Below are 27,335 nucleotides of genomic sequence, written 5' to 3' on the forward strand. Positions count from 1 at the left end.
CTTACCTGTCTGCCGTATGGTGGTTATTGCTTGAGCATTACATTGTAGCTGTAACATGTGCCTCAGCATGGCCACTCCCCAAATATTCAACTCTGGAGACAACATAGGAGTCATTACTGCTTTCAACTTAGAGGATTTCAGACCTGGCATGAGGGCCTGAAAGCTAGCTGCTTCTAGATGTCTGCACAGTGCAGCAACACTAAAGGCACAAAGGAATTTGTGTTCTGGACTGTGGTTTTCAGTATGGGGCAAAAGACTGAATATAGCATTATAATTATTTTCATACTTTCCATTAATATTACATCCAGAAATTGGGGTCTCAACTATTTTACCATTTTCTTCATTCTCCTCAAGGTCATAATAGAGTGTTTTTTTCTCATTCTTCTTTTCAGGTAAATAAATGTCCTGGTAACTAAACTCATGACAGAGCTTTCTTATGACTCTGCCTGTATCCTCAAATCTAGCTAAAAGAGTTGATCTCAGGGCAGTGTGGCAAAAGATACCCAATGTAAGAAGGATCCCTCCTAGGGCACACTCTATACTATGGTAAAGCTCCCAAGCCTGCTGCATACACTCTTGGCTGCAATACTTGGCGTAGCTGCATCCATCACAGGGAACTGTGGCCAAAGTGTGCTTCAAACATCGGTGACAGTGGAGGTCCCCATTAGTAACTCTGGTATCCCACTTGCTCTCAAGGCCATGATGTACTTGTGGCATTTCTCCTGGGTTAAGGACACTCACAAAAGCATCTTCCTTTACCAAGAGCTCTCCTGGTAGAATATCTTTTGTGGCAACCAGATAACGGCCTTTCAAAGGGTCTGTGCATAAGGTGACAGATGATGAAGCACTGGAAATTTGTTCATTCTCTTCCTGAAGGTTCATATCCTTAAACACATCCGTTAGAGCTACTGGGAAGGTTTCTGTGAGAGTCTCCTTTTCTTGTACCTTAATTTTCAGATGACAGAGGTTTCTCTGCAGAATTTGAAAGTGTGAAGCTGCTAGGGTTGGTGTGGCAGTGAAGTAACTTTCAAGCTCACCAATGGACTGGTTTGCCTCCTGTAGCCTCCCCAGAGCCACCAGACACTCTGCCTTACGCAACATCATCTTGGGTTGTAATCTTTCTGGGTACCCATGTATCTGTGCTCTGATGATATCTTTAAGACATACCTGAAAACAGAAAGGAAATCCCCAAATGACACTTAGTCCCTACTCTTCAATGTCTACTGAAAATCTTTCCAAGAATCTACAGGAAAAGTTTATTATTATAAATGGAGCAACTACAGTCACATGTTAATTTCTTTAAATCATCTACCCAAGTAATTTTTTTAATTGTACAGTTAGTAATATTTGCTGAGGATATTGTGTTTGCCATACTAAAAATTTCCATATTTAAGGAAAAAAAAAAAAAAAGTCTAACAGATAGAAGTAGTATGGTGAGTAAGAGGACAGACTTTGAAGTCAAACAGACCTGGATTCAAATACAAACACTGCCGCTTACTAGCTATACAACCTTGAGCAAGTGACTTAATTTCTCAATGTCTTAGTTTTCTCATCGGAAAAACAGGAATAATAATTCCTCACAAGGCTGTTTAGGGATAAAACAAGATAATATGTCTTAAGTGCTCAAAAGAGTGCCTAGAATATAGTAAGCACTCAATAAATGATAATCATTATTATAAGAAGGGAAATAAAAACAACTAATAAGGAAGTATAAAAGGTTAAATGTTCTGCAAGTTCTTCCAATAACTGTCCTCACTAGCCCAGAACTCTCTTACTTAGGGCTTAGAGTTAGATTCTTGGTCCTCTTTTTTAGTTCTAAGGGCAATAAAATATGAACTTGTGGATATTCAAATATTTCTAAACTCTAGGGTATAATTTGAATTTCTGTGAATGTACCAGAATAGTATCTTAGAACCTGCCCTTAGACCTCTCCATTAGAAATCAAAGATGCCTCAGAGCTAACTTCCTGAAATATAAATCTGATTATGATCATTTCCTGGTTAAAACACTTCACTGACACAGTTTTCAATATTTTTTTCTGTTGCCACAATTAGGGTATGAGAAGAAAACCATCCAAATAGAGCCTGCCTCCCTCATAGACATACACAGACATTTCAGAATGCCATTTACTTTCCCACTCAAAAAAAACCTATTGAGGGTGAGCTATATATTATTGACGGATAATTCTGAACAGTCAACTTAAAAAAAAAAAAAAAAGAAAATACACACAAGCAAATAACTTGCAACCCAACTTGGAACCTGAACTATTATTAACAATACATCTCACAAATGACCTTGACACTGAGAAAGCTGACCTACTGGATACAGTTGATGGCCCTGTGGAATGTACCACAACTTTCTTGTCAACTAACACTACCCTGCATGATCACTTGTGACAAGCGAAATGAGTCAAGAGAAAGAACAAGTTTGGGTGGATACCAATGTGCTTTCAAGTCAACCAATTGCAGTATGTCTTGATTTAGTGCTCTCAGGTAGAAGTAGAGATGAAGGGCCAGTTCTTAAGTGAGCCCCCCACAGATCTCTCAAATACCACAGGGCAACGTGATACTCACTTCATACTGACCCAGGTGGAAGAGGGCTGCAGAGCGATTGGCATAACACAGCGAAATGTCCTCCGTATTAGGCCTTGAATGTGATATTCCCTACAAAACAATGAATAGGTTAAAGGTATAAATGGAATCTATCATCAACTGTATCCAGTAGGTCAGCATTCTCAGTGTCAAGGTCATTTGTGAGATATATTGTTAATAATAGTTCACGTTCCAAGTTGGGTTGCAAGTTATTTGCTTGTGTGTGTTTTCTTTTCTTTTTTTTTTTTAAGTTGAATGTGTTCAAAATTATCCATCAATAATATATAGCTCACCCTCAATACATCTTTAATGTATTTTTTTTCAAGTAACAGGGGCTGTACTATTAAAGTCTGTATGAAATTGGGAAAGTTACTGAATCTCTTTGTACTTCAGCTGTTTCAGTTTCATTTCTAACTACCTTAGAAGTAGAATACCAGCAAAGAAAAAATATCCAAAGATTTGAAGATAACACCATTAGAATGCCATAAACAATACTGATCAGATATGAAAAACTGAGGAAAATATTTTCAAGCATAATCCTACATATAACAAAGGGCAAAAGGCACAAATCGGAATTCACAAAAGTACAAATGGTTAATCAAGTTATTAAAAAAGTTAATTAACACATGGATAGCCAAATATATGAAAATGAAAGCAAAAAAATGGATAAATTTCTTTCTACAGTGAAACTGGAAAGGATGCCATAAATGTGGCATCTAAAATCACTGGAGAACATGGAAGGATTATTCAATAAAAGTGTTAGGACTGTGGCAGGCCACAGTGGTTCAGCAGGCAAGGCAGAGTTCTCGCCTGCCATGCCAGAGACCTGAGCTCATTTCCCGAAAAAATTAAAATAAAGTTGGCTCTATAGGATAACTTTTTAACTAGTATAAACTCCAAATGGATCAAAATCTTAATGTAAAAAATGAAACCATAAGAGCACAAGAAGAAACTATAGGAATAGTTTAAAGTAATGTTTGAGTGAGGAATCCCTTTCTAACAATGACACAAAACTCAGAAGTCATGATAATAAAAGTTTAATAAATTTGGCCACATAAAAATAAAAAAATATTCACAGCAAAAACCAATAAAAGCAATATGAAAACACAAACATTGAACTGGAAAAAAAATTTGCAACTCATATCATAGGCAAAGGGCTAATTTCTTTACTTTATATTAAGAGTTCCTACAAATCAATAATGATGCCCAGTAGGAAAATAAGCAAAGAGTATTTTGAAAGCCATAAGAGAGCAGAGACTTGTCACAGTGAAGGGATCCCCAATAAGATTAACAGCAAATTTGTCATCAAGTTATAAAGTCCAGTAGACAGTGGCATAGCATATTCAAAGTCTTTAAAGAAAAAACTATCAACCAAGAGTTTTCTATTCAGCAAAATTATCTTTCAAAAATGAAGGAGAAAGGAACAAGACAGCCTCCAGGTTAAAAGCTGATGGACGCTACTCTGCAGCACAGCATTCCAGAAGGCAGTGGGTACGAGGGCAAGGGACATGCTCCGGTGACCTGAAGGTGTGACTGGGAGGCCAGCCCCTTTTAGGCTGTTTGCCTGGCCCTTCTGTCCTGCAAAACGGATAGAAAGGTGAGAGCCCTGGCTGTTCCCAAGAAGTGTGAAGTCTCTCAAAAAAGCCTGACCAGTAAAAGACAGGCCCCCATCCCTATTTCAGGCCTCGGCCTGTGGCTATAGTGGATTAAAACCAAAAACCACCAGCAGACAATTCCTTATTCTGCTGCAGATCAGGGGGTGAGGCTAACCCTGACCTGGGGTCTGGTTCCAAAAGCTTTGGAGTTCTGCAAATTGTTCCTCTGGCCAGCCTAAGGCTCTCTGTTGAGGGAAAACAAACTTATCCATTAGGGAGCCAGCAGTCCGGCTTTCATCTTTTGCTTCTTGCCAAACGTAAATTTCTCTCTGTTAATTTTGTCCTTTAGCTTGTGTGCTGATGACAAAGGATAACTGTTCAAATGGCTGCAGACTTCAGCTGGGTTTGCAGCTCCTTAATCTACTTTTCAAGTTAAAGACCAAAATGAAAGATGATGTTTACACTGGCTTAGGGTAGCTGGAAGGGCCTAGGGGGAGGCAAGTGAGGTCCTCTGGGGGTAAAACATTGGCGGCCTCCTGCTCTGGGTCATGCCAGCACCTCACCTGCCTCCCCTTGCTGCCCGGCATCTGGCATTTGGAGAAATGAAGGACCTGAGACATTTAATCCTCTTTCAAGGATGAGTTTGAAGAAATTCAAAGAATCGGTTTTATTTTGCTTTAGTTTAGTTGTAGGTCATTTTTATCAAATACCAGACCCTGTCAGTTCATTTCTGAATGTTCAGGTTTGGCTTCATTTTCCTTTGTCATCTGTCCCACCCTTCTTTTGTTTCTGTTTTTAAATATTTTTATTTAAGAAAACAAACCATACACTTAGAACCACCAAAAATGGACATCCTAGTTACCTTATCCATAAGCATATTTAAATAAAGTATCCAAATGATCATTGTATAACCTATGCATGTACAGTAAGTTTCATAAACCAATTTAAAATTAAGGCAACATGGAAAAAATCTACAAATTCAGATCTCAGAGTTTCTTAAATTCTAAATATTAAACACTAACTTAAATACCATTTGATCAGCTGTCAAAACTGTGAGTGTTCTCAAAATATCAAGCAGAAAGTTATTACAAATATCAACGTTACTATACTAATGACCTATGTTACTGAAAATTTTCCTGATTTTTTAACCACCAAAAATGGATATCTTAGTTAGCTTATCCACAGACATATTTAAATAAAATATCTAAATAATCCTCGTAAAGCCTGTTTATACAATACGTTTCATAAACCAATTTAAAATTAAAGCAAGCAAGGAAAAAATCTATACAGATAACAAAGCTTCTTAAATTCTAAATATTAACACTGTCCTAAATACCATTTGATTAACTATCAAAACTGTGTATGTTCTCAAAATAGCAAGTAGAAAGTTATTACAGATATCAACTTTCCTATAATAATGACCTATGTTACTAAACATTTTCAAATTTTTGATTTCAGGAATCTATTTTATCTAATATTACTATTGCTGTCTATATATATATTTTTTTTTCTTTCTTTTTTTTAAGTGCCATATGGATACATTGTAGACTGTGGGACTCTAAGTCAGCTAATTCACAGAAAGTCTCTTCCATTTACAAATTTCTTAAACTACTCTACTTTTCTCTTCTGTCTCTTGACCGTGGCTCACTGGTCACCACTTCTTTTTGAACTGAGCTTTGACTCACTTATGATTTTATTGCCTTTTGCAATAACCAGTGAAGTCTGTATTATTTTATAGATGAGAACACTGAGACACATATTAAGGGCTTAGTCCAAAGTTAATGACTGGTTAGGGTCTTGATTTGTTCAACTCAAAGTACAGTGCTCTTTCTCGGCCTCATTTTCTTCAACTATAAAATGGGAGTGTTAATAGGTTGTGTGGGTTAAATGCTTTCATACGTGTAAAATATTTAAAATTGGCCTGTATACAAAGAGAGTGCTCAATGAATACCCACTAATGTTAAGAAAGAAAATGGAGCGATCTCTCACTTCCTTCATCTCTGTCTTAGCGAGAATGCCTGCTAAGAATTTAAGACATGTAAAGATAAACAAAAGCTCAAAGAGTCCACTACCAGAAGACCTGCCCTACAAGAAACACTACCAGGAGGCCTTCAGACTGAAACATAAGGACACTGGACAGTAACTTAAAGTATAAGAGAAGAAAAGATCATTGGTAAAAGTAATTACAAGGTAAATATAAAATCCTGTATTATTGTACCTTTAGTTTGTGATTGCTTACCCTCCCCATATGATTTAACAGGCAAATGTTTAAAATGACATTTTAAATCTGTTAATGTGCATACAATGGAGAAAGATGTACTCTGAGCCAATGATACTATAAAGGGGGAGAGATGGAGATACATAAGAGTATAGAGTTTGTACACTACTGAAACTAGGCTGATACTAGTCAAACTAGTTTGTCATTAGTTTAAGATGCTAATTGTTATCACAAAAATAACTACTAAGAAAAGAACTAAAAAATATAGTGAAAAGGAAAGAAGGAAATCAAAATGGTACACTACGAGAAGCAATTAAATTTTAAAAATGCAATAATGGAGTAACTGAGGAACTAAAAACTTAAAAGACATCGAGAAAATCAATAGCTACTGCAGGACCAATTCCTTCCTTCTTAGTTGTTACTTTAAATTCCCCTAATAAAAGGCAGAGATTGGTTGACTGAATTAAAAAACATGATCCATCTAGATGCTGTCCACAAGAGACTCACTATTGAATTCTACCAAACATTTAAAGATTTAACATCAACATTTCTCAAACTCTCCAAAAAAATAGAAGAGAAAGGATTACTTCCTAACTCATTCTATGAGGCCAGCATTATCCTGTTATAAATGCCAGATAAACACAGCACAAGAAAATTACAGACCAATATCCTTATGAATATAGATGCAAAAATCCTCAGCAAACTATAGGCAAACCGAATTCAACAGTGTATTAAAAGGATTATATACCATGGCCAGGAGAGGTTTATTCCAGGAAGTAAGGGATGGTTCAACATAAGAAAATCAATCAGTATAATACATCACATTAAAAGAATGAAGGGGGAAAAAACATTTTCAATTGACACAGAAAAGGCATTTGACAAAAATCTAACATCCTTTCAGGATAAAAGCACTCAGAAAACTAGGAATAGAAAGGAACTTTCTCAACATAATAAAGAACATTTATGAAAAACTCAGAGCACTACACTTAATGGTAAAAAACTGAAAGCTTTCCCCTTAAGACCAAGAACAAGACAAGGATACACTGCTGTCACTACTGTTATTCAACAGTGTAGTGGCTGTACTAGCCAGAGTAATCAGATAAAAGAAATAAAAAACCATCGAACTTGCAAAGGAAGAAGTAAAATTATCCCTTTTTGCAGATGGCATGATCCTATATATGGAAAATCCCAGAGAATATAGCTACTAGAACTAATAAAAGTTGCAGGATACAAAGTTGTGGGATACAAAATAAATGTACAAAAGTCAGTTAGGTTTTTCTGTAGCGCATAATCCAACTCAACCTGCCGGGATAGCTCATCTAAACAATCCAAACACAGGGAGTCCAGAATAAGAATGAAGGCCTTTAATCCTGTATAGCTTAATGTAATACCTGGATACATCCCAGAATATATTAAACAGAAAATTAGAAAGTTTTGGCAAAGTTCCGTGAGGGATGGGAGAAAAAATAGGGAACTATTAAACTTTACCACCAGGGAAACCCCTGATACTGTGTCAAACATAAATCTGTAGGCCAAACTTTTGATCTTTCTTTTTTTTAATATATGTATTTTTTATTGTACACAACATACATTTTTGAAAATGCTTTTTATTGTAAAATACAACATACATACAAAGTAAAGAAGGAAAAAAGCAATAATTTTCAAAGCACACGTCAATAAGTAGTGAAAGAACAGATCCCAGAGTTTGTCATGGGCTACCATTCCACCATCTCAGATTTTTCCTTCTAGCTGCTCCTGAACACTTGAGGAATATTAATATAGTGATTCAGTAGTCATACTCATTTGCCAAATCCTATTCTCTTTGTTATACCTCCTCCTCCTCCTTTCATCCTTCTCCCAGTTTATAGGGGATCTTTGGGCAATGCCGGTTCTGACCTTTTCATTTTTTTTTTTTATATTCATCATCATGATCATTTCTCAGAACATTTGCATCAATTCAAAAAATAAAATAAAAAGAAAACAGAAAAAAATTCATACACACCATACCCCTTACCCCTTCCTTTCACTGATCACTAGCATTTCAATCTACTAAATTTATTTTAACATTTGTTCCCCCTATTATTTATTTATTTTAATCCATATGTTTTACTCGTCTGTCAATAAGGTAGATAAAAGGAGCATCAGACACAAGGTTTCCACAATCACACAGTCAGATTGCAAAAGCTGTATCATTATACAATCATCTTCAAGAAACATGGCTACTGGAACACACCTCTACATTTTCAGGCAGTTCCCTTCAGCCTCTCCATTATACCTTAACTAAAAACGTGATATCTATATAATGCATAAGAATAACCTCCAGGATAACCTCTCAACTCTGTTTGGAATCTCTCAGCCACTGACATTTTATTTTGTCTCATTTCACTCTTCCCCCTTTGGTCGAGAAGTTTTTCTCAATCCCTTGATGCTGAATCCCAGCTCATTCTAGGATTTCTGTCTCACACTGCCAGGAAGGTCCACACCCCTGGGAGTAATGTCGTATGTCGAGAGGGGGAGGGCAGTGAGTTTGCTTGTCGTGTTGGCTGAGAGAGAGAAGCCATATCCGAGTAACAAAAGAGGTTCTCTGGGGGTGACTCTTAGGCCTAATTTTCAGTAGACTTAGCCTATCCTTTGCAGGGTTAAGGTTCATATGAACAAACTCCAAGATTGGGGGCTTGGCCTATTGCTCTGGTCGTCCCTACTGCTTGTGAGAATATCAAGAATTCTCTCCTTGGGGAAGTTGAATTTTCCCCCTTTCTGGCCATTCCCCCAAGGGGACTTTGCAAATACTTTTTCATTCACTGCTCAAATCATTCTGGAATTTACTGGGGCATCACTCTGGACAAACCTACAAAATCTCATGCCCTACTCAACATTCCATGTACTATGATGTTCAATTAAGCTGTCCACATAAGTTATATCAGGAACTGCACTAGTCAAAATATAAATTTATATAAACATTTTTGACATATAAACATTCTATACATGGTGTACAACTCACAATATCATCACATAGTTGTATATTCATCATGATCATTTTTTTTGAACATTTGCATCTCTCCCAGCAAAAGAAAGAATAAAGAAAAAAGCAGGGAGGGCCACAGTGGCTCAGCAGGTAAGAATGCCTGCCTGCCAAGCCCGAGGACCCGGGTTCGATTCCCGGTGCCTGTCCATGTGGAAAAAAAAAAAAAGATAGAAAAAAGCATACATGCCATATCCATAACTCTTACTTCTCATTGACTACTAGTATTTCAATCTACTCAATTTGTTTTAACCTTTGTTCCCTGTTATTTGTTTACTTTTTTTTATTAATTAAAGAAAAAACAGAAATTAACACAACTTTTAGAAATCATTCCATTCTACATATGCAATCAGTAATTCTTAACATCATCACATAGATGCATGATCATCATTTCTTAGTACATTTGCATCAATTTAGGAAAAGAACTAGCAAAACAACAGAAAAAGATATAGAATGTTAATATTGAGAAAAAAATAAAAATAATAATAATAGTGAAAAAAAAGACACAAGCAAACAAACAGACAAACAAACAAAAAAAACCCTATAGCTCAGATGCAGCTTCATTCAGTGTTTTAACATGATTACTTTACAATTACGTATTATTGTGCTGTCCATTTTTGAGTTTTTATATCTAGTCCTGTTGCACAGTCCTGTATCCCTTCAGCTCCAATTACCCATTATCTTACCCTGTTTCTAAGTCCTGTTGGTCTCTGTTACCAATGACACATTCCAAGTTTATTCTCGAATGTCGGTTCACATCAGTGGGACCATACAGTATTTGTCCTTTAGTTTTTGGCTAGACTCACTCAGCATAACGTTTTCTAGGTCCATCCATGTTATTACATGCTTCATAAGTTTATTCTGTCTTAAAGCTGCATAATATTCCATCGTATGTATATACCACAGTTTGTTTAGCCACTCATCTGTTGATGGACATTTTAGCTGTTTCCATCTCTTTGCAGTTGTAAATAACGCTGCTATAAACATTGGTGTGAAAATGTCCGTTTGTGTCTTTGCCCTTAAGTCCTTTGAGTAGATACCTAGCAATGGTATTGCTGGGTCATATGGCAATTCTATATTGAGTTTTTTGAGGAGCCGCCAAACTGCCTTCCAAAGTGGTTGCACCATTTGACATTCCCACCAACAGTGGATAAGTGTGTCTCTTTCTCCGCATCCTCTCCAGCACTTGTCATTTTCTGCTTTGTTGATAATGGCCATTCTGGTGGGTGTGAGACGATATCTCATTGTGGTTTTGATTTGCATTTCTCTAATGGCCAGGGACATTGAGCATCTCTTCATGTGCCTTTTGGCCATTTGTATTTCCTCTTCTGAGAGGTGTCTGTTCAAGTCTTTTTCCCATTTTATAATTGGGTTGGCTGTCTTTTTGTTGTTGAGTTGGACAATCTCTTTATAAATTCTGGATACTAGACCTTTATCTGATATGTCGTTTCCAAATATTGTCTCCCATTGTGTAGGCTGTCTTTCTACTTTCTTGATGAAGTTCTTTGATGCACAAAAGTGTTTAATTTTGAGGAGCTCCCATTTATTTCTTTCTTCAGTGCTCTTGCTTTAGGTTAAAGGTCCATAAAACCGCCTCCAATTGTAAGTTTCATAAGATATCTCCCTACATTTTCCTCTAACTGTTTTATGGTCTTAGACCTAGTGTTTAGATCTTTGATCCATTTTGAATTAACTTTTGTATAGGGTGTGAGATACGGGTCCTCTTTCATTCTTTTGCATATGGATATCCAGTTCTCTAGGCACCATTTATTGAAGAGACTGTTCTGTCCCAGGTGAGTTGGCTTGACTGCCTTATCAAAGATCAAATGTTCATAGATGAGAGGGTCTATATCTGAGCACTCTATTCGATTCCATTGGTCGATATATCTATCTTTATGCCAATACCATGCTGTTTTGACCACTGTGGCTTCATAATATGCCTTAAAGTCCGGCAGCGTGAGACCTCCAGCTTCGTTTTTTTACCTCAAGATACTTTTAGCAATTCGGGGCACCCTGCCCTTCCAGATAAATTTGCTTATTGGTTTTTCTATTTCTGAAAAATAAGTTGTTGGGATTTTGATTGGTATTGCATTGAATCTGTAAATCAATTTAGGTAGGATTGACATCTTAACTATATTTAGTCTTCCAATCCATGAACACGGTATGCCCTTCCATCTATTTAGGTCTTCTGTGATTTCTTTTAGCAGTTTTTTGTAGTTTTCTTTGTATAGGTTTTTTGTCTCTTTAGTTAAATTTATTCCTAGGTATTTTATTCTTTTAGTTGCAATTGTAAATGGGATTCGTTTCTTGATTTCCCCCTCAGCTTGTTCATTACTAGTGTATAGAAATGCTACAGATTTTTGAATGTTGATCTTGTAACCTGCTACTTTGCTGTACTCATTTATTAGCTCTAGTAGTTTTGTTGTGGATTTTTCCGGGTTTTCAACGTATAGTATCATATCGTCTGCAAACAGTGATAGTTTTACTTCTTCCTTTCCAATTTTGATGCCTTGTATTTCTTTTTCTTGTCTAATTGCTCTGGCTACAACCTCCAACACGATGTTGAATAATAGTGGTGATAATGGACATCCTTGTCTTGTTCCTGATCTTAGGGGGAAAGTTTTCAATTTTTCCCCATTGAGGATGATATTAGCTGTGGGTTTTTCATATATTCCCTCCATCACTTTAAGGAAGTTCCCTTGTATTCCTATCTTTTGAAGTGTTTTCAACAGGAAAGGATGTTGAATCTTGTCAAATGCCTTCTCTGCATCAATTGAGATGATCATGTGATTTTTCTGCTTTGATTTGTTGATATGGTGTATTACATTAATTGATTTTCTTATGTTGAACCATCCTTGCATACCTGGGATGAATCCTACTTGGTCATGATGTATAATTCTTTTAATGTGTTGTTGGATTCGATTTGCTAGAATTTTGTTGAGGATTTTTGCATCTATATTCATTAGAGAGATTGGTCTGTAGTTTTCTGTTTTTGTAATATCTTTGCCTGGTTTTGGTATGAGGGTGATGTTGGCTTCATAGAATGAATTAGGTAGTTTTCCCTCCACTTCGATTATGTTGAACAGTTTGAGGCGAGTTGGTACTAATTCTTTCTGGAATGTTTGATAAAATTCACATGTGAAGCCGTCTGGTCCTGGATTTTTCTTTTTAGGAAGCTTTTTAATGACTGATTCAATTTCTTTACTTGTGAATGGTTTGTTGAGGTCATCTATTTCTTCTTGAGTCAAAGTTGGTTGTTCATGTCTTTCCAGGAACCCGTCCATTTCATCTAAATTGTTGTATTTATTAGCATAAAGTTGTTCATAGTATCCTGTTATTACCTCCTTTATTTCTGTGAGGTCAGTGGTTATGTCTCCTCTTCCATTTCTGATCTTATTTATTTGCATCCTCTCTCTTCTTCTTTTTGTCAATCTTGCTAAGGGCCCATCAATCTTATTGATTTTCTCATAGAACCAACTTCTGGTCTTATTGATTTTCTCTATTGTTTTCATGTTTTCAATTTCATTTATTTCTGCTCTAATCTTTGTTATTTCTTTCCTTTTGCTTGTTTTGGGGTTAGTTTGCTGTTCTTTCTCCAGTTTTTCCAAGTGGACAGTTAATTCCTGCATTTTTGCCTTTTCTTCTTTTCTGATATAGGCATTTAGGGCAATAAATTTCCCTCTTAGCACTGCCTTTGCTGCGTCCCATAAGTTTTGATATGTTGTGTTTTCATTTTGATTTGCCTCGAGGTATTTACTAATTTCTCTTGCAATTTCTTCCTTGACCCACTGGTTGTTTAAGAGTGTGTTGTTGAGCCTCCACGTATTTGTTAATTTTCTGGCACTCCATCTATTATTGATTTCCAACTTCATTCCTTGATGATCCGAGAAAGTGTTGTGTATGATTTCAATCTTTTTAAATTTGTTAAGACTTGCTTTGTGACCCAGTATATGGTCTATCTTTGAGAATGATCCATGAGCACTTGAGAAAAAGGTGTATCCTGCTGTTGTGGGATGTAATGTCCTATAAATGTCTGTTAAGTCTAGCTCATTTATAGTAATATTCAGATTCTCTATTTCTTTATTGATCCTCTGTCTAGATGTTCTGTCCATTGATGAGAGTGGGGAATTGAAGTCTCCAATTATTATGGTACATGTGTCTATTTCCCTTTTCAGTGTTTGCAGTGTATTCCTCACGTATTTTGGGGCATTCCGGTTCGGTGCATAAATATTTATGATTGTTATGTCTTCCTGTTTAATTGTTCCTTTTATTAGTAGATAGTGTCCTTCTTTGTCTCTTTTAACTGTTTTGCATTTGAAGTCTAATTTGTTGGATATTAGTATAGCTACTCATGCTCTTTTCTGGTTGTTATTTGCATGAAATATCTTTTCCCAACCTTTCACTTTCAACCTATGTTTATCTTTGGGTCTAAGATGTGTTTCCTGTAGACAGCATATAGAAGGATCCTGTTTTTTAATCCATTCTGCCAGTCTATGTCTTTTGATTGGGGAATTCAGTCCATTAACATGTAGTGTTATTACTGTTTGGGTAATATTTTCCTCTACCATTTTGCCTTTTGTATTATATATATCATATCTGATTTTCCTTCTTTCTATAGAAACACTCTTCTCCATACCTCTCTCTTCTGTCTTTTCGTATCTGACTCTAGTGCTTCCTTTAGTATTTCTTGCAGAGCTGGTCTCTTGGTCACAAATTCTCTCAGTGATTTTTTGTCTGAGAATGTTTTAATTTCTCCCTCATTTCTGAAGGACAATTTTGCTGAATATAGGAGTCTGGTTGGCAGTTTTTCTCTTTTAGTAATTTAAATATGTCATCCCACTGTCTTCTAGCTTCCATGGTTTCTGCTGAGAAATCTACACATAGTCTTATTGGGTTTCCCTTGTATGTGACAGATTGTTTTTCTCTTGCTGCTTTCAAGATCCTCTCTTTCTCTTTGACCTCTGACATTCTAACTAGTAAGTGTCTTGGAGAACGCCTATTTGGGTCTATTCTCTTGGGGGTGCGCTGCCCTTCTTGGATCTGTAATTTTAGGTCTTTCATAAGAGTTGGGAAATTTTCAGTGGTAATTTCTTCCATTAGTTTTTCTCCTCCTTTTCCCTTCTCTTCTCCTTCTGGGACACCCACAACACGTATATTTGTGCGGTTCATATTGTCTTTGAGTTCCCTGATCCCCTGTTCAAATTTCTCCATTCTTTTCCCGATAGTTTCTGTTTCTTTTTGGAATTCAGATGTTCCATCCTCCAATTCACTAATTCTAGCTTCTGTCTCTTTAAATCTACCATTGTAGGTATCCATTGTTTTTCCAGCTTTTCTACTTTGTCCTTCACTCCCATAAGTTCCATGATTTGTTTTTTCAGTTTTTCTATTTCTTCTTTTTGTTCAGCCCATGTGTTCTTCATGTCCTCCCTCAATTTATCGATTTGGTTTTTGAAGAGATTTTCCATTTCTATTCGTATATTCAGCATTAGTTGTCTCAGCTCCTGTATCTCATTTGAACTATTGGTTTGTTCCTTTGACTGGGCCATATTTTCAATTTTCTGAGCGTGATCCGTTATCTTTTGCTGGCATCTGGGCATTTAATCAGATTTCCCTGGGTGTAAGAACCCGCAGGTTGAAAGATTTTTCTGTGAAATCTCTGCGCTCTGTTTTTCTTATCCTGCCCAGTAGGTAGCGCTCGTGGCACTCATCTGGCTGCGGGTCCAACCAGTAAAAGATGCTGTGGCTCCTTTAACTGGAAAACTCTCGCTGTGGGGGGGGTCGCCAGCCGAAGCAGCTTGGGGGAGTGCCAATCCGAATTTCCCAGCCGGCCTGGGGATCTGCGCGTGGGGAGGGTCGCCGGCCTCCGCGGCTTGGGGGAACGCCTGTCCAAATTTCCCAGTTGGCCCGGGGCGCTAAGCGTGGCGGGGGGGGCGCCAGCCGCCGCGACTTGGGGAAGTGTTTATCCACCGTTCCCAGCCGGACCGGGAAGCCACGTGTTTGGATGGGACCCCGGTCGCCGTTCTCCCCGGTTTGGGGATCTCCGATACAATTCTCCCAGCTGGTCTGGGGGGCCACGCGTGGCGGGGGGGGTGCCTGTCCAATTCTCCCAGCCGGCCCGGGAAGGAGGGAGGGAGGGACTCCGCCGCCTGCCTCCCCGGCCCGGGGAAGCCCGCGCCCCTCGGCGATCTCACCGGAGTGGGTTCTCCCAGCCAGTCAGCCGTTCCAGAATGGGTTACGCTGTCTTCTTCGTCTCTGTCGTGGCTCCGGGAGCTGTTCTGAATCATTTCTACTTCTCTAGTAGCTGTTCTGGAGGAGGAACTAAGACCCGCGTGCCTTACTAAGCCGCCATCTTCTCCGGGAAGTCCCTGTTTACTTTTTATCCATATTTTTTACTCATTTGTCCATACTACAGATAAAAAGAGCATCAGACACAGGGTTTTCACAATCATTTGCACTGCAAAAGCTAGAACATTATACAATCATCTTCAAGAAACATGGCTACTGGAACACAGCCTACAGTTTTAGGTACTTGCCTCTAGGCACTCTAATACATCATAAATGGAAAAGGGGATATCTATATAATGTGTAAGAATAACCTCTGGGATAACCTCTTGAGGCTTGCTATTGTGAAGCATGTGTATGTTGCAGAGAAGTTTAGTCTCTCTAAAGGTATGACAAAGAGTTAATTCTGAAGGACCTCTTTTGTTGCTCAGATGTGGCCTCTCTCTCTCTAAGCCCAACTCTGCAAGTGAAATCACTGCCCAGGGACATGATATCTGGTGTGAAAATCTCCCAGGCGGCATGGGAGATGACTCCCAGGGATGGGTCTGGACCTCGCACTGGGGGATCGACAATGCCTTCCTGACTGAAAGGGGGAAAAGAAGTGTAATAAATAAGGTATCAGTGGCTGAGAGAGTTCAGATACAGTCAAGAGGCTACTCTGGGAGGTCACTCTTATGCAAGCTTCAGCTGGATTCTGCTACCTATCATAACTTTGCCCAACCCCAACCAAAACCATACCAGCCAATTAAAGAACACGTAGGGCAATATATAAGATTCTATAAAGGTTCCATGCACTAGGGTACCTTTCCAGAAATCTACAACCTCCAGATGAATTCCTAGGCAAGATAAGTCCTGAAATGCAGAGGGGCCAGCCTCTCCAGAACATTAACTAGTTCTATCTCTCTACTCCATATTATCAACAGCCCTTTCTAACATGAAAAAGTTAGAATGGGCATACCCCAAATATCCCTAAAGAGTGGGAGAAAGCTCACCTTCTTCAGAAGGCAGGTGTGCCGGTTTGAAAGGATTTTCATACCCTAGAAAAGCCATGTGTTAATCCTAATCAATCTTGTGGGAGCAACCATTTCTTTTTGTCCCTATTCAATAATGTAGGTTGGAAACGTGACCAGGTTATCTCCACAAAGATGTGACTCACCCAATTGTGGGTATTAATCTTTCATTAGAGGGAGATATAACTCCACCCATTCTAGATGGATCCTGATTATTTTACTGGAATCCTTTAAAAGAGGAAGCATTTTGGAGAACGCTTAAGAATGATGAGAGCAGCAGAGACATGAGAATTACAGAGCCCACCAGCTGATGACCTTTGGAGAGGAAGGAGAACGCCCCTGGGGGAATTTCATGACGCAATAGGCCTGGAGAGGAAGTTAGTAGATGTCACCATGCTTGCCATGTGCCTTTCCAGTTGAGACAGAAGCCCTGAATTTCAGTGGCCTTTCTTGAGTGAAGGTAACCTCTTCTTGGTGCCATATTTGGACATTTTTATAGACTTTGTTTAATTGGGACATCTTCTCAGCCTTAGAATTGTAAACTAGCAACTTATTAAATTCCCCTTTTTAAAAGCCATTCCGTTTCTGGTATATTGCATTCTGGCAGCTAGCAAACTAGAACAGTAGGGCTTAACAAGGAACATGATTGCTGAATCACTATATTGATATTTCTTTTAGTTTCCAGTACCTTAGAGCAGGTAGAAGTAAAAACCTAAAATTGTAGAACTATAACCTATATCAAACTCTGAAATCTGTTCTACAATTAACTGTTGTGCTGTGCTTTGAAATGTATTGCTTTTTTTGTATTATGTTATTTTTCACAAAAAAGTCGATTGTGATGATAAAAAAATCTATATTCCTTCTCACCCTCAATGTTCTGGAGCAGCTAGAAGGAAAAATCTGAAATGATGGAATTGTAGCCCATGACGAACTCTGGAATCTGTCCTGTAACTACTTATTGAAGACAGCTTTGAAAATTATTGATTTTTTCTTTCTTTGCTTTGGATATATGTTATATTATTTATTTTTGTACAATTTAAAAAGTTAAAAAAAAAAAGTCACGTTTGTACGCATAGTAATAAACAACTGGAAAAGGAAATCAAGAAAAGAATTCTATTTACAACAGCATCTGAAAGAATTAACCAAGGAGGGAAAGTCTTGCACACTGAAAATTATAAAACATTGCTGGAAGAAATTAAAGAAGACATTAAATAAATGGAAACACATCCCTTGTTCATGGATTCGAAGACTTAATATTAAGTTGTCAACACTGCCTAAAAGAGATCTATAAATTCAGTGCAATTCTTATAAAAATTCCAGCAGACTTCTTTGTGAGGAACGGAAAAGGTGGTCCTCAATTCATTTGGAATTGCAAAAAAAAGACGTTGTCAAGAAAGTGAAAAGTCAACCTATGGAATGGGAAAAAAAAATTGGAAACCATATTTGATAAGGGCTTAATATCCAGAATATATAAAGAACTCCTGCAATTCAACAACAAAAGGCAAACACCCAATTAAAATATAGATCAAGGATTTGAATAGACATTTCTCCAAAGAAGATATTCAAATAAGGGTGGAATGGTGAGTTACTTCTAAATGAGTATGACTTTTGGTTTGAGGTGATGAAAATAGTCTGGAAACATAGTGGTAAATGTTACACAGTATTGTTGATGTACTTAATGTCAAAGAAATGCCCACTTAACATGGTTAAAATGGTTTTTGTTATATGCATTTTACCACAATTTAAAACTAAATAAATAATTAACAATAGATATAATAACGATAACAACAAATATTGCTTAGGATACGGAGAAATAAATATTCCTATATTCCACTATAAGGGATTTTAACTAGTTTTTTTCTGGAGTACAATTCAGCATCAAGTACCAAAGACCTTAAAAAATATATTCACCTTGACCCAGCAATTGTCCTTCTAGGAATTCATCCTAAGAAAGTAATCATATATTTGTAAATATTTACATAGAAAGATGTTTACTGCAGCATTATGATACCAAACAATTTGCCAACATTAGGAGATGTTAAATTAAGTACAGTATTTTTCTGTAATGGAACACTAAACCAGCGATAAAAAATCATGTTCTAGTGAAAAATTTAATAACATGAGAAAATGGTCACAATAAATCGTTGAGGGAAAAAAGCAGGTTACAAAACAGTAAGTACAGCATTATTCCATTTTGTAAAAGAAAAACATATTTTCTGGAGGAAAAAGTCTGAGTGAATGGATATAAGCAAAAATATTAATACTATCTCTGTCGCTGGTTATGGGATTTTTTTAGTCTTTATGCCTCTCTATATTTTCTAAAGTAAGCATATATTACTTAAAATCAGACAAAAACAAATATTATTTTTAAAAAGAATGAAAACAGAAGCTTTATATAAAATTACAAACACCGTAATCACCAAAATACTAGCTTCATGAAATAGGAAGGCTCATCTCCCTCCACATTTAGAGCCAACTTTAATCTTTTGTCTGACTTCAATTTTTACTCTACGTATTTCCTTGAATTTCCCCTATGATCATATTTATGATGCACATGTGTAAAGTCAAGGAGATTAGCTCTGAAAAAGAACTATTAAGCCATTTATCACTGGGTCATTACATCTAATGGATTTTAATCCTTCAGCAATCACTAAAGCTTACATTATATAGCTATATATTTTGTTAAAACATTAAACAGCAAGGCTTTTATCACCTACAGAAGTTGCTGATATAGGTCTGATAGTATCAGGAAAAATAATTTCAAATTTTAAGCATAGGCTTTTGCAAGATTCAGATTAGGGGACCACCATTCAAATTTACCCCATTCTTTTAATATACAAGGGGTTGATACATTCTGGCTTTGTGTCCATATAAATCTCTTAAAAGTTATGGAAGGATGTCTCTCAGGGGATTTTGTTCCAGTTCCTACTATGGAAACAGGACAACAGGAAGAACAAATTGTTAAAAGCCACGATTACTCCTCAAAACCAAGTTAGGCGATGGTTAAACTGCAGTTACACAATACATATTTATTGACTGCACTAATATTAGTATGCTTGCTGACAACCTTCAAAATAGAGTTCAAGGCAGGTGGGTCACATTTGCCCCCAACACACGAAGGCATAACACCGATCTGCTGCCACAGCTCTACACATGAGCACAAAGGGCCCCGCGCCCTAGACCAGGGCACACCAGGACTACGACCCCACGACCAGTGAACCTGCACAACTACATCCTCCCTGGCCGCAGGGTGCCCATGTTCACAAGCACCAGCATAACACCCCCAACCTGCGCCTATACCTGCCCTGAAATGAGTCACTGCACTGTCGGGCCCTGCCCCCATAGCCTGCTCCCTACTGCATATTCATCCCACAAACAAAAGGCCTTAGAGTACTGAAAGAAGTAAACTCCCAAAGTAAATCAATCAAGATATCTACATGCAATGAAAACAAAAGATCACTAAGCATATCACAATGCAGACAGATAAAGCCCTGACTAACAACCAAACTAAAACACATCAGAGGAGACACAGATGTTGGAACAACTAATCAAAGATGTTCACATAACTCTACTTAATAAAATAAGTGGGATGACAAATGACATAAAGGAGATCAAGAAGACAGCAGAGGAGCATAAAGAGGAATTTGAAAGAATAAAGAGAAAAATACCAAATATCAGAGAGATTAAAGACTCAATCAAATATAAAACCTACTAGAGGCACACAGCACCAGATTTGAAGAGACAGAAGAAAGAATAAGTGATATAGAGGACCGTATAACTGACTTCAAAGACTCAAAGCAGCAAATAGCAAAAATGATGGAAAAATTTGAATTGGATCTCAGGGAAATGATAGACAAAACAAAGTGCATAAATATAAGAATCATTGTTGTCCCAGAAGGAGAAGAGAGGAGAGTAAAGGGCTAGGAAGAATAGTTGAGGATATAATGGGGGAAAACTTCCCAACCCTATAAAGGACATAAATACATAAATCAAAGAAGCCCAATGAACTTCAAACAGAATAAATCCAAACAGGCCTTCCCCAAGACACATACTAATCAGTCTGTTAAATGTTGAAGAGAAGCAGAAAATTCTGAAAGCCGCAAGAGAAAAACAATCTACTATATTCAAAGGAAACCACATAAGACTGAGTTCAGACTACTCAACTAGCACAATGGAGGTGAGAAGGCAGTGGTATGATAAATTCAAGATCCTGAAAGAAAAAGACTTCCAGCCAGGAATTCCTTACCCAGCCAAACTCTCCTTCAAAACTGAGGGAAAGATTCAAGTTTTCACACACAGGTCCTGAAAGAATTTGTCAACAAGAGACAGGCCCTCCAAGAAATACCCCTTACTCCTCCCTTTCGTTGATCACTAGCATTTCAAACTAAATTTATTTTAACATTTGTTCCCATTATTTATTTTTATTCCATATGTTCTACTCATCTGTTGACAAGGTAGATAAAAAGAGCATAAGACACAAGGTTTTCACACACAGTCACGCTGTGAAAGCTACACCATTATACAATCATCATCAAGAAACATGGCTACTGGAACACAGCTCTACATTTTCAGGCAGTTCCCTCCAGCCTCTCCATTTCCTCTTGGATAACAAGGTGATATATACTTAATGCATAAGAATAACCTCCAGGATAACCTCTCGACTCTGTTTGGAATTTCTCAGCCACTGACACTGTCTCATTTCACTCTACCCCCTTTTGGTCGAGAGGATTTTCTCAATCCCATAGATGCTGGGTCTCAGCTCATTCTAGGGTTTTTCTCAATCCCTTGATGATGAGTCCCAGCTCATTCTCAGATTTCTGTCCCACGTTGTCAGGAATGTCCACACCCCTGGGAGTCATGTCCCACATAGATAGGGGGAGGGTGGTGAGTTTGCTTGCTGTATTGGCTGGAGAGAGAGGCCACATCTGAGCAACAAAAGAGGTTCTCTTGGGGGTGACTCTTAGGCCTAATTTTAAGTAGGCTTGATGTATCCTTTGTGGGGTTAAGTTTCATATGAACAAACCCCAAGACTGGGGGCTCAGCCTATAGCTTTGGTTGTCCACACTGCTTGCGAGAATATCAAAAATTCAACTTGGGGAGGTTGAATTTTCCTCCGTTCTCACCACTCCCCAAAGGGGACTTTGCAAATACTTTTCCGCTCACTGATCAAATCATTCTGGGATTCATCAGGGCATCACTCTGGACAAACCAACAAAATCTCATGTCCTACCTAGGGTTCCATGTACTTATGTCGTTCAACCAAGCTATCTACATAAGTTATATTAGGAAATGCACTATATTAGGAAATGGTACAAATACAAATTTTGTACCAAATAAACATTTTTTGCTTTAGTCTCACACATAAGTTGAAATTTTAAAATATTAATTACCATCTATTTTCAGCACCCTGCAGTAATGACATTTCTTTGTTCTTCCTCATGCAAAAACATTTTTTAAATTTGTACATTTAGTCACTGTCATTATACACTCTAGGCAGTCCTAGATTATACCATCTCAATTTTTATCGTCTATCTTTCTTTCCGATTTCATCTGTGCCCCCAGCCCTCCTCCCTCTATCGTTCTCACATTCAGTGTCATTCAGTGTTTTAACATAATTGTATTACAGTTAGGTAGTATTGTGCTGTCCATTTCTGAGTTTTTACATTCAGTCCTATTGCACAATCTGTATCCCTTCAGCTCCAATTACCCAATATCTTACCCTATTTCTATCTCTTGATGGTCTCTGTTACCAATGAAATTCTCCAAGTTTATTCACTACTGTCAGTTCACATCAGTGAGAACATACAGTATTTGTCCTTTTGTTTCTGGCTAATCTCATTCAGCATAATGTCCGTAAGGTCCATCCATGTTGTTACATACTTCATAACTTTATTCTGTCTTACAGCTGCCTAATATTCCATCGTATGTATATACCACAGTTTATTTAGCCACCCATCTGTTGATGGACATTTGGGCTGTTTCCATCTCTTAGAAATTGTAAATAATGCTGCTATAAACACTGGTGTGCAAATGTCCATTTATATCCTTGCCCTCATGTCCTTTGAGTAGAGACAGCATATAGATGGGTCCCATTCCCTAATCCATTCTGCCAGTCCATGTCCCCTGACTGGGAAGCTTAATCCATCAACATCAGTGTTATTACTGCCTGGGCAGTACCCTCCTCTACCATTTTGCCTTTTGGCTTTTATATGTCCTTCCAATTTTTCTTCTTTTTACCTTTACCCATGGTCTTCCTTTCTACACTCTTCTCCACACCTCTCTCTTCTGCCTTTGTATCTGTCTCTAGTGCTCCCTTTAGTATCTCTGGCAGAGCTGGTCTCTTGTTCACAAATTCTCTCAGTGATTTTTTTTGCCTGAAAATGTTTTAATTTCTCCCTCATTTTTGAAGGACAATTTTGCTGGATATAGAATTCTTGGCTGGCAGTTTTTCTCTCTTAATAATTTAAATATATCATCCCACTGCCTTCTTGCCTCCATGGTTTCTATTGAGAAATCTACACATAGTCTTATTGGGCTTCCCTTGTATGGGATGGATTGCTTTTCTCTTGCTGCTTTCAAGATTCTCTCTTTCTCTTTGACCTCTGACATTCTGATTAGTAAATGTCTTGGAGTATGTCTATTTGGATCTATTTTTTTTGGGGTACGCTGCACTTCTTGCATCTGTAATTTTAAGTCTTTCATAAGAGCTGGGAAATTTTCAGTGATAATTTCCTCCATTAGTTTTTCTCCTCCTTTTTCCTTCTCTTCTTCTTCTGGGACACCCACAACACGTATATTTGTGCGCTTCATATTGTCTTTCAATTCCCTGAGACCCTGCTCACATCTTTCTGTTTTTTCCCCTATATTTTCTTTTTCTTGTCAGATTTCAGATGTTCCGTCCTCCAGTTCACTAACCCTATGTTCTGCCTCTCAAAATCTACCATTGTAGGTTTCCATTGTTTTTTTCATCTCTTCTACTGTGCCTTTCATTCCCATAAGTTTTGTGATTTGTTTTTTCAGACTTTTGATTTCTTCTTTTTGTTCATTCCTTGACTTCTTTATATCCTCCCTCAGTTCACTGATTTGGTTTTTGATGAGGTTTTCCATGTCTGTTCATATATTCTGAATTGTTCCAGCTCCTGTATATCATTTGAATTGTTGGTTTGTTCCTTTGACTGGGTCATATCTTCAATGTTCCTAGTGTGATTTGTTATTTTTTGCTGGTATCTAGGTATTTAATTACCTTAATTAGTTTATTCTGGAGATTGCTTTCACTTCTTTTCCCTAGGGTTTTCTTGCTGGATGAATTTGTTGTCTATTTGTTCTTTGACATTCAGTTCAGCTTTTTCTGGACCTCTAGCTTAGGTTTTGTTTAACAGAGGAGAATTTTTCAGTTCTTGTTTTCTTGTTTCTTACCCTGCTTGTATGGTGCCTTTTGCCCCCCACCCTTAGGAGGGTCTACTTAGGTATTATAGACCCCAACCAGATTTTCCCAGACTTAACTGGCCTCCTATCAGGAGGAAAGAGCCACCTGTGTCGGTTTTCCCTGAGGGTGAGACCCAGCAGGTTGAAAGACTCTCCATAAAGTCTCTGGGCTCTGTTTTTCTTACCTTGCCCAGTGTGTGGTGCTTGTCTACCTGCAGGTCCCACCAGCATAAGATGATGCGGTACCTTTAACTTTGGCAGACTCTCCCTGCTGGGGACGTGTGGAGACAGAGGAGAGGTTGTAGGCTGGTTTTAATGGCTTCAAATTACCTAGCCCTGGTGTCTGAATTCCTTGATGGAGGGATTCCACCTGAGTTGGGCTTCACCCCTCCCCTGGGGAAGGCACAGGCTCCAGACAAGCCCTCAAACGAGCTTGTTTCTGCCTATGCCTGGGGCAGGGGCAGCCCAAGAAGCCCTGCCGCTTTATCCAAAGGCAGTCAAGCCTTTGTAGAAACACAGCCACAAAAACCTCCGTTTCCTTTTTTTTTCCTCTTTTTCCATCAGCCCTGCCCCCTTCCTACCAGGGCAAAAATGAGCAACGTCCACTTTGACCAGGCTCACCTGAGTTGGGGGCCTATTTTTAGTAGTCAGAATTTGTTAATTAATTGCACAATTGGCGTTTGATTGGGCTCAGCCCCTCCTGCTGGTAAAGTCTCTTTCCTTTCCCCTCTGGGAAGCAGCCTGTGGGGGAGGGGCGCCGGGCGCCGCAGCTTGGGGAATTCATGGTTCTGGGGAGCTTGCAGCAAGTCCAGCTGGTTCAGACTGGGGTACGCTGTGTGTTTGGTCACTGATGTGGTCCCAGGAGCTGTTCTGTATTGTTTCTGGTTATTTACTAGTTTTTCTGGAGGACGAACTAAAACGTGCTTAGCACATTGCTAAGCTGCTATCTTGGCCCGGAAGTCGGACAAAATTACTTTACATGTAAAGACATCATAAGAGACAAAGAAGGACACTACATACTAATTAATGGGCCAGGTCATCAAGAATATATAACAATCATAAATATTTATGCTCCCAATCAAGGAGCACCAAAGTATATGAGACAGACATTGGCAAAACTGAAGGGAGCGATAGATTTTTCAACAATAATAGTAGGGGACTTCAATACACCACTATCCGCTATAGACAGAACAAACAGACAGAAGACCAACAACGAAACAGAGAAGTTAAATTACGATAAATGAATTAGACCTAAGAGACATATACAGGTCATTGCACTCCAAAACACAAGGATATACACTCTTCTCTAGTGCTCATGGAACATTTTCCAGGATAGAGCATATGTTGGGGCACAAAACAGGTCTTTATAAATTTAAAAACACTGACAGGTTCATTTCCTGGTGCCTAGCCCACGCAAATTAAAAAACAAAAAACAAAAAACAAATTATTCAAAGCACTCTCTCTGATCTCAATGGAATGAAGCTGGATCTCAATAACCAACAAAGAACGAGAACATTCACAAATATACGGAGATTAAATAACATATTCTTAAATAGCCCGCCCAAAAAAGGAGCTCAAGTGGGTTGTGGCTAATGAACTCATTTTCCTTTTTGACAGTCTAAATCATACTGTTTGTAAGCTAATGCTATGACTACTTGTTCTCTAGATCAAGAATATCAAACGAAAAGCTTTCATTAGTCATTTAGACAAAATGGTATACAACTCAATGAAAGCTGACAGGTATGGATAAGGTATGGCAAGCGATCCAAAAAGCCTACTGCTGGAAGGTTTTTGAAAGAATATAGAAATAGAAGTTTCTGATGGAATTCAGGATATATAATACAAACTACTACTGAACTACTATATAACCAGTGGCAAATTCTGCCAGGTTTGCTCTTTTAAACCCAAACCACAATTTATAGACAATGCTAGAACTGGCTACGAAATTAAGCAATATGGCTTTGTTTTCTTAAGAATTATGCATTGTTCAATTGTTGAGACAGCTCCTTCTACTGGGCTGGGAGTGTCTTACCTTGGAGTATAGCACTGTTGCTCCCTTATAATCCTTTCTCTGAAATTTTCTGTTTCCTTCTTCTCTGTAGAAAAGGGGAGCATCAGGATCCTTTTCTACCAAGTAACTGCTAGAAAGTCTTTTTAAAAATATCTCATCCTCAGGTCTGCATAAAGAAAGAAACAAAAGAAGGGTTCAAATCAAGTACAGATTGCTTTGTCTAAGAACGCTCCTAACCATGACACTTGAAAGAGCACATGCTTGAACACTGGAACACGGGAGGCAGGGGTTGAATGTATTATGCACTGTGATTGGAGAAATAAAATCTTTTATTCTTAGAGACACAGGGACTGGAATTTCTATTTAGAGGAAAAAGTGCTAATCTTTTATTCTTTACCTCAAAATTACTGGTCAATGAACCATCCCTTTGACCATATATCATAAAGGATCTTGGCAACTGTGATGGTTGGGTTCAGGTGTCAACTTGGCCAAGTGATGGTGCCCAGGTGCCTGGTCAGGCAAGCACTGACCTGTTACTGCAAGGATTTTTTTCTGGCTGGTTGATAAATCAGAAGGCTGGTTTATTAAATCATCAGTCAGTTGACTGCATCTGTGACCGATTATATCTATGATCAGCTAGGGGTATGTCTTCCAATAAAATAAAATAATCCAATCAGTTGAAGACTTTTAAGGCAGAAAAGATAATTTTTACTGTTTTGTTTCTTTTCTAGCCAGTGAGCCTTTCCTGTGGAGTTAGTTAGCACATGGGTAAATTATTCATTCAAAGTTTAAGACAGACCAATGGATTTTAACATAACAGAGTTATAAATTTCATTCATCTGGTAATGTAATTCTACATTCCAATTAACCCTTTAGAAACTACCATTTGTTGAGTCTTGGTATAACATCAAAAAAAATGTCCTCAATTATCTGAAAAGGCTATTGAAATACTTTCCTTGGCCAACTACTTGTGAGTAGGTGAAGGCCATATTTGTGAGAGGACAAGAATTTTTTCATAAACTTCAACCAAACTAACACTGCCACAGATTGAATACCGGGGCAACTATGAGCATCCAACTGTTTTCTGTTCAGCCAAATATTAAAGAAATTTGCAAAAATGTAAAACAATGCCATTCTTCTCACTTTACCTTTGTTTTGTAACATAATTACCATAAAATGTT

The 27,335-nt window shown here is 38.0% G+C and overlaps 1 protein-coding gene across 9 annotated transcripts in view; it reads right to left on the reverse strand.

The window, feature by feature from the left end:
• The window catches only part of SMYD4 (SET and MYND domain containing 4), a 74,866-nt gene that overhangs the window by 20,531 nt on the left and 27,000 nt on the right, over positions 1-27,335 (reverse strand). For 4 of the 9 annotated variants that reach the window (XM_077165489.1, XM_077165488.1, XM_077165490.1 and 1 more), the window contains exons 3-5: positions 26,176-26,320; positions 2,574-2,663; positions 6-1,167 (exon numbers count right to left, since the gene is read on the reverse strand). In XM_077165489.1, coding sequence (XP_077021604.1) covers positions 6-1,167; positions 2,574-2,663; positions 26,176-26,320 — 1,397 coding nt within the window. Of the gene's footprint in view, positions 1-5; positions 1,168-2,573; positions 2,664-26,175; positions 26,321-27,335 lie in introns of those variants that run through there. The other 5 variants (XM_077165494.1, XM_077165495.1, XM_077165491.1 and 2 more) reach the window with 5 other exon arrangements.

Source organism: Tamandua tetradactyla, chromosome 6, assembly GCF_023851605.1.
Source record: "Tamandua tetradactyla isolate mTamTet1 chromosome 6, mTamTet1.pri, whole genome shotgun sequence".
NCBI lineage: Eukaryota > Metazoa > Chordata > Mammalia > Pilosa > Myrmecophagidae > Tamandua > Tamandua tetradactyla.